This window comes from Gadus chalcogrammus, chromosome 9, assembly GCF_026213295.1.
Source record: "Gadus chalcogrammus isolate NIFS_2021 chromosome 9, NIFS_Gcha_1.0, whole genome shotgun sequence".
Classification (NCBI taxonomy): Eukaryota; Metazoa; Chordata; class Actinopteri; order Gadiformes; family Gadidae; genus Gadus; species Gadus chalcogrammus.
Window position 1 is genome coordinate 21635756 of NC_079420.1, and position 12665 is coordinate 21648420.

The 12665-nt window shown below is 41.1% G+C and overlaps 2 protein-coding genes across 3 annotated transcripts in view; one reads left to right on the forward strand and one right to left on the reverse strand.

The window, feature by feature from the left end:
• Positions 1-2801: 2801 nt before the first annotated feature.
• On the reverse strand, positions 2802-6652 carry si:dkeyp-73b11.8 (BPTI/Kunitz domain-containing protein). 2 transcript variants are annotated; one of them, XM_056598665.1, is made up of 8 exons: positions 6583-6603; positions 6464-6508; positions 6005-6122; positions 4992-5183; positions 4185-4364; positions 4027-4071; positions 3427-3505; positions 2802-3294 (listed from the first exon to the last, which is right to left on the reverse strand). In XM_056598665.1, exons 2-8 carry the CDS (start codon positions 6506-6508, stop codon positions 3213-3215), a joined length of 741 nt encoding a protein of 246 aa, XP_056454640.1. In that variant the 5' UTR covers positions 6583-6603; the 3' UTR covers positions 2802-3212. The 2 variants fall into 2 exon arrangements, with proteins under 2 accessions (XP_056454640.1, XP_056454639.1); XM_056598664.1 differs by having other exon boundaries at positions 6464-6652.
• A 4225-nt stretch (positions 6653-10877) lies between these two features.
• The window catches only part of ca12 (carbonic anhydrase XII), a 10509-nt gene continuing 8721 nt past the window's right edge, over positions 10878-12665 (forward strand). Inside the window, exons 1-2 of the mRNA XM_056599754.1 lie at positions 10878-11479; positions 11818-11838. Coding sequence (XP_056455729.1) covers positions 11416-11479; positions 11818-11838 — 85 coding nt within the window. The 5' untranslated portion in view covers positions 10878-11415. The remainder of the gene's footprint in view (positions 11480-11817; positions 11839-12665) is intronic.

The following is a 12665-nucleotide window of genomic DNA, read 5'->3' on the forward strand; positions in this document are numbered from 1 at the left end:
GTGCTGTAGTAGGCTTACAAAATGAGGTTGAAAATATTTTTAAATAAAGCCACAAAGACATGAAGAAACGTTAAATGGCTTAAATCAAGTGAAGGGATTTAAACAAAAGTCTAAATGGAGTAAACATGCACACGATTTAAGAAAATATAAATGGTTGGAAACAAATAAAGTGACACCTGAATGAAAAGCGCAAAGCAATGCTAAAAATGCAGAAATGTAAAATTAATTGAACTGAAGAATCTGAAAGGTCAAATGTATTACACTGTGTGCGTGTCTGTGTGTGTGTGTGTGTGTGTGTGTGTGTGTGTGTGTGTGTGTGTGTGTGTGTGTGTGTGTGTGTGTGTGTGTGTGTGTGTGTGTGTGTGTGTGTGTGTGTGTGTGTGTGTGTGTGTGTGTGTTTAAAGGGACACTGTGTAAAAATTACTCCCATCTAGTGGTACAATTGTATATTGCATTCAAACTAATCGTGCTCGCTTGTTCAAAAACTACGGTGGGCAGTATGTGCCAAGAAGCTGTGTCATGACATCCAGGGGTTGTTCGGAATTTTGGACATAGGGCCTGATTCTATATCACTGGAGACAGTTTTCAACACATTTCATTCAGTCCTTCTAGTTGCAGAGTTCGCTCGTGCTAGGCTAGCGCAAGTCAACGGGCAATGCTAACCTGCTATTAAAAACAGTCTTACCCACTCCACAGTACACCCGAGGTAAATCAATTATAACGCCAGACTATAGATTTAAATGTCTGTGTTGATAGAATAATGTTAGAAATAAAACTAACCATGCATCGCATGAATCATCGAGGGACTACTTTCTCAGCAGAAGCGGAATTCTACTATGCGCTGGTTAGGTTTGTAACCGAATCACGACAGAAGAACGTAAACAGAGAAGCGTGGGACAGAAGCGCAATTGAACGACTAGGCAACATGATGGTTCAGTGTGCTTTTAGAAATTGTAGAAATAAACGGTACAGATGGGCACCACAAAGTTTCCACCAATTTCCAGTGCGAGATCCAGAAAGGACTCAACTGTGGCTTGTTGCTGCTGGCTTTGACATCAAAACACCGGCTCGTACAAGTACGGTTCGTTGGATACAACAAATTCCTCATAATCGTCTTCAAAAGCAGATGCATCGCTAACTCCTCCAAACGTGGCCATATCTTGTTAATTTAATACGCTTGTAGAATTCCTTCGTTCACTGTACTCTGCGTTTGTAGCAATGACAGCGGCAGGTAACCTAGGTATCAGTCCGCCGCTGCCGTAGCCTACGTACAATATAAACACTGCTGCTGAGACCCCGCAATTCCCTCAAAATGCAATGCAATGCAAGGTTGGTTTTATTTCTAACATTATTCTATAAACAGACATTTAGATGTATAGTCTGTCGTTATAATTGATTTACCTCGGGTGTACTGTGGAGTGGGTAAGACTGTTTTTAATAGCAGGCTAGCATTGCCCGTTGACTTGCGCTAGCCTAGCACGAGCGAACTCTGCAACTAGAAGGACTGAATGAAATGTGTTGAAAACTGTCTCCAGTGATATTGAAGGGAAAAACGGTCTGTCTAGTTACTGGATCAGATAAAATGAGACGGAGAGGTAATAAAGTCTGTCGGCACGAGGACCTTGGATTTATTAAGTAAAGTGGCAACGGTTATACAGAGTCATAAAGCGTGAGAAATCGAATATGTCTAAGTCCCTAATCAGCGCTGATGGTTCGTCCGGAGCTTCGCCTCCGTGGAAGGTCTGCTTCAGAAAAAGAGGGTGAAGAGTCCCTGTGTGGTACAGTTTTTATGCTGTATCCTCCTCTCGATGAGGTGTGTGCGTTTGAGGTGTGTGTGGTTCTGTGTGTTTTGGCTCCCAGGCCCTGAGAGAGCTTCGTAACAGGGGAGAGTTCCTTGTGTCTCCGGTGTCATAAATTAAAACGGGGAGTGCCCCCCTGAAATGTCTCGTGTGTGATAATTTAATGTGGCTCTCAGGCCCCTGGTGTGGGCAGAGGTATCTCTTGGTTCCTCCTAACGGGGAAGAGCTCTCAAAATGTCTCCTGTGTGATAATTAATGTGGCTCTCCCGTTCTGGAGATGATACTGGTGCATTGTCTGAGTGTCCACCATCTGCCTGCCTGGGAGATGGGGCCTTCAGCTCCGGCCTTGACCTGACTATATATTATCATGTTTGTGTTATGTGTTAAAAGTTGACTATATTGTAACGTGACTGCCATGTGTTGTGCTCCTCAAGCTAGGGTGGGAGTTAGCTATATTTATATGTGCTCAGCAGGTTATTTTGCCCAACAATATAGAATACCAATGCTCACTTCAGAATCAGGCCCTATGTCCAAAATTCCGAACTTCCCCTTTAAGATCTCATCCAATACCTTCAGAAATCATTACAACAGGCCTTCTAGATGTAAACCCACTTTGTTGCTTCTCTATCAATGTTTACTGAACATGTTTTGTTTCAGTTATGATGGCTGTGATTTAGTGTTTTCGAGTTCCTTTGAGACATTACAATATTCCTGGGTGGGCGACTGTAAACCTAGATTGGCTGGAACCTCGTCTTGATTCTAAGAAGCATTTGACTCATAGACAATATTTGACGACTGTACATGCAACAGTTTTGTTTTCCACCTGGCTCCGCCCCTTATTAAGCAACAGTTATCCATGGGCCCAAATATACCAACCAATCCAACTGGTAATAACCTAAGCACCGTCTGAGATGATCACCTGGGAATGAGGTTCTCAATGATATACTATCTGTGTTTATGATAAAGAGGACAATAATAAAATATACTATCATATTATGCATTATCATATCATAGCCATATACTTATGTCAACTTAAGTTTTTTAATAAAGTCAATCTTACAAAGACATCCAATACAGAAGGAAGGTCACATATACCAACAACATATTAACCTACAGTACAAGGATTCCTGATGAATTATCCAAATTATGCTCATGATTTGAAGTCAAACCTGCAGTGGTCAGCGATGAAATGATGGCAAGATATGACTTATGCAGATGCAGACACACAGGGCATGGGTTTCGAAGCTGATAACATCAATGCAAATATCAAAGAGAAAAGTAATACGAACAAATTCCAAATAGTGTAAGTGCTCTACTACAAACCACAGTTCTAGCCCTGACACATTTATTTTCAACACCTTTTTAGGACTATAGCACGGTCTAGGTGTTGCTGTAGGAGATGTAGCGATGTCTTCATTCCAATTCAATAGCACTCACTTGAAGAGGGGTCTCCTCACGTTTGGGCTTCTTCGGTCCCTTCTTCTTGGGTTCATCCCTTGAGGACGCAAATATATCAAGAACAATCACTATTGTTCTCCTCGACACACATACGTCCTCATGAAAACAATAGGGTTTCATCTTCACTGTTTTAGGGAAATAGGAACCACGTTGTAAAGTAATGTCTTACTTTGACTTGACCATCAAGACAACCACTACGATGACGACGATGGCTCCGAGGATGCCAAATGAAATCCCGCAAATGAGAGCTAATGTATATGAAAAAAACAGGCATTCTCATATCAGAAACCAAGTTCACACATGATAAAACACCGTTCTGGAGACTCAAAAAGAGAGGATACCGAAATTTATCTACAAGGGCCTACATATTGTAGACCGTGCCACAAGTAAGGGTTATCGAATAGTCTAGTTATGGAATAACTGTCAAACTGTTCAAAATAAAAAAAGAGGCCGATGATTTAAAGGTACAACAACGACGTGGTTTGTAACCATTTGAATGATCCTCCTGAATACATCTGCAATCGTATTTGCCTCTGTATGTCCAACAAAAATATGATTCAGGTTTGATATAATCAATTTTTGTTTGTTTGTGGCTTACTGCAACGCGACATTGTACAGCAGTTTGGTAAAAAACTGGTCAAATGTGATCTATAAATAAATGTGATCTGAATTGAAAAATAATGAATTGTCTTCAACAATACAGTACAGTATATGAGTACAACCATAGGATGCGGGGCAAGCATTGATGATCTGACTTGTCTATACTTACCAACGGGGGTGTCTGATTCAGCCTCCTCCTCACCTTCACCCTCATCTTGGAGATAAGATATTAAACTATTACGGCTGGTCAACCACCAATACGTAGTGTAACACACATAAAGATAGCAATGTGTATGTAATACAATATAATGCAATATGCATCCTCACCATGAACACCATCACAGGTTACATTGCACATTTGCTGGCTCAGGAAACGGTTGCCATTTCCAAGGCATCCCTTCCACAAGAACGGTTTGCATTTGTCATGAATAGAATCATAGAAGAAGCGCAAAGAGAAGCTCGTACATACGCTCCCCTTGACTAAGGGAAAGTGGCAGGCTTCTCTTTCTGTGAAGTAAAATAAAATACACATTTAAATGATGCGACTACTCTAACTACTGCTCCAAACGGCATCACAGCAAAGGACATCTTCAGTATTTTGACAGTGTCACATAATGGCCGTGTAGATACACAGTGTGTCATTGACAAGTGACTCATCAGCCTAACGAGTCACACCTCCACCTGAAATGAGCTGAGACCATTAACCTCTGCTCCACATCACCCTGCCATCCAAAGACCATTCAGTGATTGATACGCAGGCCTCCTAGGTTGCCCAGATTAACTGCTGGACTGTGACTCTTTTCAGTCCGTCTTTAAAATCTTTCCAACCTTTTGGTTGGTCTGTTGGTGGTTGTGGGGGTCGGCTTAGCTCAGGAGGTAGAGCAGTTGTCTTGTAGCCGTTAGGTTACTAGTTCGATCCCCAGCTCCTCCTAGCGTTGATGTTGAGTGTTGATGTGTTGATGTGTCCCTGAGCAAGACACTTAACCCCAACTGCTCCTGAAAAGCTGGCTGTCGCCTTCCATGGTTAACTCAGCCGTCGGTGTGTCAATGTGTATTAACCCATGTAAGTCGCTTTGGATAAAAGCGTCTGCTAAATGCCCTAATTGTAATTGATGGTCAATTGTCCTTTCTTACCATCCTCAGGGTATCTCTGCTCCGCAATGGTGGAACAGTTTCTCACACAATCTCTCTCGTTGGTGAAGCGGTTCTGGTTCCCGCCTTGGCCTTTGTACATGAAAGGGTAGCAGTTGTCATCGCTGGCATCGTAGAAGATTAACGTCTCCCGTTCGGAGCCTGTGCCTGTATCCGAAGGCAGTTTACAAAACTCTGTGGAAATAAATAAATGCATTTTTCTTTGGTCTGTATTTTAAATTGTAGATCTAAATGTTCTCAATATTTATTTTAAATGAAAAAGCTTTTGTTAGTGCGCTTTCAAACATTGGCTGTAGTGCGATATGGCTTCGATGCATAGGTAATATTTAACCCGGTTGGAGGTCCACTCCTATTTATGACTGCAGTAAAATATGTCATTTACGATGTCTTTGCTCACCCACTCTTTATAGATTTAACCGTTGGCTCAGAGTTTCAAACTCTTCCTCTAACAGTGAAGGCTTACAAACTTAACATCAACTTGAATATTTCAATAAAACTAACAATAAAGCCACATTTTTACCATCCAATGCAACTTCTTGGTGTTTTTTTTTTTTTTATGTGCCATTAGCTACATTTAGTGTTGAAATAAGTGAGTCTTGCATTGAGTTCACCTTCTCAGAACAATAACACTCAGAAAGCAGTTTCTGTTTTAAGATGGCAGTTATTATGGAATACGTTCTACATGATCACGGGTACAATTCTTTTTTCAAAGCAGACGACGATCTTTAGTCGAATCTCCATTGCTTAATTGGCTTCAGAATTTCATACAGGAGATTGTAGTAAACGCTGTACTTTTAAATCCTTCCTAATAATTGAATTCGTTTTTTTCTGCGAATTCATTCATCTAATTAATTATTGAACTGTCAAAATGCATAAAGTATCCACAAAGTATGCTTTTTTTTAAATTAGGAATTTATTGGCTACATAAGGTTTTTCCTTTTAGACGCAAATACAGATTGAACAGGAGTTGACTAAAGGAGTTGTAAAGGGTCTACCTGGAATGTATGAATGGCTGGTGTGGAATGCTGCTAAAAGGATTCCACACAGTAGAAGAAGCTCCATCTTGCTGCTGCTCTGGGCTCGCCTCGCAGAATGAAATGGAGTGCTGGAGAACTATGGCAGTTGGATTTCAGTTATTGACCTTTGGACGTTTAGCTTCCTATATTTTACAGCTTTGGGACAAGCCTATTTCAAGCAAAGTTCATTCTTGTGCATCACCAAATCAAAAAGTGGCCGGATATATAGGCCAACATATATGTTTTCGTTTTGTATAATTAAGCACAGAAAATAAAGCGTGAAATTGTACAGCAGTTTTGTAAACACTGGTCAAATGTGATCTATAAATAGATCTGAATTGAAATATATGAATTGTCTGCTACTATACAATACAGTATATGAGTACAACCATAGGATGCGGGGCAAGCATTGATGATCTGACTTTTTTCTATACTTACCAATGCGGGTGTCTGATTCAGCCTCCTCCTCACCTTCGCCCTCATCTTGGAGATAAGATATGAAACTATTACGGTTGCTCAACCACCAATAGGTATGAGTGTAACACACATTTGCTCACCCAATCTTTATGGATTTAACTGTTGGCTCAGAGTTTCAAACTCTTCCTTTAATAGTGAGAGAGGGGTCTGGCTCCAGACATCCACCCACACATACTTCCGCTGCAGACTTCCACCCACACAAACATCCACCAGCACACCGGAAATTGCAATCCAAACAAATAACAAATAACGTTACACCAACATGAAGCTGTAGAAGTTGTTTTAATCCACACTGACGGTGGCTAACGCTAGCTAGGTTTTATTTTTGCATGATAGGCAAATGTTTTTTGTAAACGTTGTGTAGCCTATAGTCGGTCTTATTAAACGATTTTACAGATTTGTAGATATGTTGCGAGTGTAAACGTTTTTAAGATTTTGACTTTTGACAGTCATCTGTAGTCCAAAAATGAGTTAAGTTGTAATAAAATAATGAGCACAAATTAAATTGACGCAGCTCGTTCTGCTTTAACTAGAGTTGCACCTATCAGCTGTGAACATTTACATTTAGGCCATTTAGCAGACGCTTTTATCCAAAGCGACTTACAATAAGTACATTTGTCATAAGAAGTGCATCAATATATCGCTGTCGGTACAGAAAGGATGTTCATAGAACCAAGTGCAAGTACCACAAACGCTAGACTAATCAATTCCCTGTGTTACAGCCATGAGCAGCTACTGCAGTTGCTACACAGTTAAGTACTATAATACAATACAATACAATACAGTGTACAATGGTGGCCAGAAGGGGGACGGTGGCTATGCAGTGTCGAGGTGGACTCTGAACAGGTGAGTCAGACTTTTTCGGATGATAGTGAGCGACTATGCGGTCCTGAGAGCGGCAGGGAGCTCGTTCCACCACTGAGGTCCCAAAACCGAGTAAAGTTGTGACTTTGCTGAACGGCCTTTGCTAGCTCTTAGCGATGGCGGTTCCAGACGTCCAGCTGAGGTAGTTGAGCGGAGGGATCGAGCTGGGGTGTGTGGCTTTAGCAATGCTTGGAGGTAGGCAGGGGCAGTTCCATCGACTGCCTTGTATGCCAGTACCATCGTCTTAAATTTGATGCGAGCATGGGAGAACTTCGGAGATGACCAGTGATTGGACTAGAAGCTGAGCTGCTTCCCTTGTGAGGAAGGGCCGGATTCTGCGGATGTTCTAAAGTGCAAATCTGCAGGATCGGGCGACCGCAGTGATGTTTGCAGTGCAGGATAACTGATTGTCCAATGCCCCACCGAGGTTTCTGGCAGTTGGAGAGGGAGATACAGTGATGTTCTCGACGGTGACCAGTAAGTCCATGTGTGGGCAATCTTTCCCTGAGATTAGGAGGAGCTCGGTTTTGTTGAGGTTAAGCCTCAGGTGATGGGCAGTTGTCCAGGTGCAGACGTCCGCCAGACATTCCAATATGCGTGTTGCAATCAGGGTTTTATCAGATGAGGGGAAAGAGAGAAATAGCGTGTCGTGAGCATAGCAGTGATAGGAAAAGCCGTGTGATGTAATTACCGAGCCCAGAGATCTGGTATAGAGGGAGAACAGAAGAGGCCCCAGTACAGAGCCTTGAGGGACACCAGTTTCAAGCGTGCAAGGTTTGGACAAGGAGCCATTCCATGTCACTTGATAGGTGCGGTTCGTCAGGTAGGATGTGAACCAGGAAAGAGCAGATTCAGCGATGCCAAGTTCGGCAAGAGTGGCAAGAAGGATCTGGTGGTTCACCGTGTCAAATGCTGCGGACAGGTCGAGGAGAATGAGAACCGATGAGAGGGACGAGGCTCTGGCAGCATGGAGGGACTCAGTCTCCGCGAGGAGAGCCGTCTCGGTGGAGTGTGTCTTGAAACCTGACTGGTGAGGGTCACCAGTCTGTAAGCCTTCACACCCAGGGGGTGTATCTGAAATAAGCCCAAACACCATCTCCATGAAGACATAAGTGATTATGTTTTAAACAACGGTGGGATAGAAAAAGGGGAAATGGAGAATATTTGATCATTCAGACGATGATTGAGACCAGGGGGTGTGAAGCCTTACAAACTTAACATCAACTTGAATATTTCAATATAACTAACAGTAAAGCCACATTTTTATCATCCAATGCAACATCTTTGTGTTTGTTGGTTTTTAATGTGCCATTAGTCATATTTAGTGTTGAAATAAGTTAGTCTTGCATTGTGTTCACCTGCAGAACAATAATACTCTACTCTTCTACATAATTACGGGTACAATTCTTTTTTTGAAGCAGACGACAATCTTTAGTCGTATCTCCATTGCTTAATGAACAAATAACAATAAAACAAAGTTGAACAAGAATCTTTCACAAAATATTTATTTTATGATCTTGATTTTGGGTTATTTTGCCCCTGTAGACATGTCCTTGGCCCCCCCTGCGCCCCCCCCGTGCTGACAAAATAAAACAATTATGATTTTACACGGGTAAATTAGAGTGGCGCACCCAAACAACATGCGGCTGCTGCTCGGTAAATGAGAGCTCAACGACTACACTTGGAGAAATGAGCCATGATTTCTCCTGTTGCAAGAGTCGAAGCTAAGCAAAAACTATTGAATTTTTCGTAGTGACTTGTTTTTCTTGCACATAACCGTGTTAATTTAGTTCCTTACACAGATGATGTAATAAAGTTTGTAAATGTCTGGTCTCGATATATTTAGAAACGTAATCATATCTAAGCAAACTCATCGAAGCAGAAGCGAGTATACAAATCTCAGTATCCTTGCTAGGTCTAGGCTACACAATGCTGTGATGTTAACCACGCATTTTCATCCGTTTTTGCTGCTGCATTGGGATAACAAATGCATTTGAGTAAAGAGTAGAAGGCTATATGCCTGTGTTAAGTAGGGAGGGATAGTTATGCAACGAAATTGTATGCATGCCCCGACGTTTTTTTTCTTTAATAGCAGCTATCATGAAATGAAGAAAGAACAGTAGAACAGAAGAACCCTTCCTGTAACCAAAGCCTCTTGGGAACACAGGTTCTCCACACTGAAACAGATTAAATAAATAGGAAATGGCACATTGTTTTGGAATTCGTTGTACCCTGGAGATTTTTTTTCACATTGACACACTGTATTTTGTACCCTGTACTGTATTTTCTACTTTCATTTTTTATGGCCCTACCTCTCTTGCACGCTTGTACAAAACAAATGTTTATATGATTTTGATGATTTAGGGCATAAGCTCCATCAATTTAAGATAGTTTGCCAGAAAAATACAGACTGGTGAAGTTATAAACTCTTGTACAAATTACTTTTTTTATGATTTTAAATAAATTAAAGTTTATAATCTTTAAATATCCTTTTTTTGCGCCCCTCTGGTTAAACACTGGGCCCTCTTTGGCCCCCCAAAATGTGTCAAGAACTGCCACTGCCGGTACGTCCCCAATTTCGCAGGATTTAAGGGGGTTGTATCATGTTACGGAGTAAATGTCTGCTTGTAGTTATTGTTAAATCCTGTATCATTAGCTCAAGACTCTAAAATATTTGTATACAGTGTTGTTTATGGGTTTATGGGTATCCTGCAGCAGGAAAGACAATATAAATAGACGAAGAGCAAAGAAACGGGTTAAAATGAAAAGTCATTAAAAGTCATTGTTTATCATTGTATTCTAAATGTGATTTATTTCTAGACTTTTGATAAATGCCGTCCTATAAATAAATAAATACATATAAAAACGTGATATTTGGCACATTATTGCAACACTTTTATTTGATTTTCTATTTTCGTTTAACCTTGAAGCTATTTAAATTGTTGTCGTGCAACTCGTAATATTACATTATTTTTTGTCTGACGAACCACATTGTGCAGGTAACCAATTCGAATTGTTGTTTAAGTGCCATATGTCTCGTGTAGGCTATGTTTTAAAATTCCAATCAATGGCTAGCCGTTCACGTCATTGTTCCATTCTACACACAGTAGGTCTACCGTTTGTCGCCACACGACATGAGTGGAGTGTTTACCTTTTTATGAGCGCCGTTGAGCGCGACAATCATTGAATGATAATGGATGGAGTAATGTTCTTATTCGTATGCTGTATGACAGATTGACATAGTAATTAAATATTTTTGATATGTTATTGGTTTTATACAACACTATGATCACCTTATTGTAATGCGCAGGATAAGAAAGACGATATGCTGCAGGCGGATCAGAATCATTCTCATGCTCTGTATTTGTATATCTGTCTGATGACTCATTCTGCAGGCAATAAAACTGCTTCATCCACAATGCAGTGTATCCCAGTCATCCAGTACAAGCCAAACAGAACGCAGGATACACCTACCTTAAATGGAGAACACCTGTAACATATCAACAATTAAGTTGTCAAATTTAGGCACATTATAAATTGGGGTTGTCTCACGTAAAACAGGCACATGTGCCAAGCACAATCGCCTGAGCCCATTGGCCTATACAGCGACTTTGTGCCAGGCCTATTCCACCCCATTCGGTCACTGCATGGAACATCTGCCCACACCAATGTCAGCCACCTCGTGTGCAAGTCGGTCCGTGATGCAGGAACCCTCAGCAAGGCCCCATGCATACGTTGACCGCTCGGGTTGGCGGGCAGGACTACAGCCTTCTGTTCGCTCCTCGTTGGGTCGTTGGCGTCCGCAGCAGCGCCCAAGTGGTTGGTCTTGAGGTTGCGCGCAACTATTATTCTGCAACGATGCGGTGCGCAGCGTTGAGCTGTCACTCCACCAAGTCCTGATGGAGTCTGGAGGCTGGTTTGTAATTGGTGTGACGTTAGTTTTAACAGCGGTGGAACTGACATGATTGCTATAAAAGCAGGGTGTGCATGCAATTCAAACCCTGTTCCAGTGGCTTGCGTTTGACTGTGAGACAACCGGAGTCATTAAGATGCAGGTCCGGAGCTTCACACTTGCTGCTGTCCTTCAAGTGACTCTCTTTGGAGTTTTGCACGGTAAGATGCTTTTATTACATTTAGCATAAGCGTGGGGCATAATCTGGGAATCATTTCAACACATTTCATAACAAAAAAAACATAGTTTAATATAACAAATAAGACCATTTATTTTAAGTTTGTGTCCAGATAGCAGCCACAAATTATACTTTGTGGTATTGATGATCCTAAAAGTAAAAAATAAAAATAGCTTATAAGCTATTTTTATTTTTTTACTTTTGAAGACTATACTGAGACAGCTCCTGGTGTACTGATATAATTGGACTGGTGTTATTTATTTTACCTTGAGAAAATCACGTGATCCACTAACCTAAGCATGCATTATTGGTCTGTTTCAGCGGACAAGTGGACATACAATGGTAAGTGTTTGATAGTTGTATGTTATATAGGCCTATAATTGAAATTGTATGGCTTATAGCAAGCATACTGCATCTTCCATTTGCCCAGGTTTCAAATACTTGTGATGCAATACTCAATTAAAAAATCATTAATTGCAATGCAAGCCTTTCATGGTTTCAAAGTTAAAAACCTTTAGCATGATAGCAAATAAATGTACTGTCAGTTGTACAAATGGAGGCCCTACTTCAAATAATGTGTCCTTTTGGGACCGAGAGGAGAAGGAGGAAATAAGTGACAGTTTTGAGATCTACAAGCACACCTGTTGAACTTTCCCTTCACCACATGCACAGATCAAGGACCAAGTAAAATAGGAAGGTTTGAAAGACTGATCCCTCTCTTTGAAACCCAGTAATTTATGGTTACACAAAAGACAGAAGCACGGTACACTTGGTGGCTGACCCTTGTGGTTGAAGGTAGGGTTTGTAGTTTACAAGACAAATTTACTTTTGATTCTATACTTTGTGAGGAAACTTCCCAGAAGTAAATATTTGGCCCCCAACTGTGCTGAGGTACATGGTATTATTCAGCCTGGCACAAAAGGGTTGGTTCTGTTGGTTCTCTGTTTGCACCTTGACATGTGAGATATTTCCCAGCATGATTTACAGCCTGGACCCCTTAAAATAAATGACCATCTATGCTTCTCAAGATCTTAATGCCACTGTAATTAAAACCCACTTTATTTCAGGTTAAACTGAACATATATTGAAGTTACTTTAAACGGAACGGCTGTTCCCAACCATCATAGGGTTCCTTCCTCATGCAGCGTGGTCGATTTCATCTACGGCTA

Bases quoted from the DNA above. Each gene is read 5' to 3' on its own strand.
- si:dkeyp-73b11.8 (XM_056598664.1), bottom strand. From the start codon at position 6,508: ATGAGGGCGAAGGTGAGGAGGAGGCTGAATCAGACACCCGCATTG. The intron at 6,123-6,463 runs GTAAGTATAGAA...CAACTGCCATAG, and splicing joins TGAATCAGACACCCGCATTG to TTCTCCAGCACTCCATTTCA. The intron at 5,184-6,004 runs GTAGACCCTTTA...TTATTTCCACAG, and splicing joins CAGCCATTCATACATTCCAG to AGTTTTGTAAACTGCCTTCG.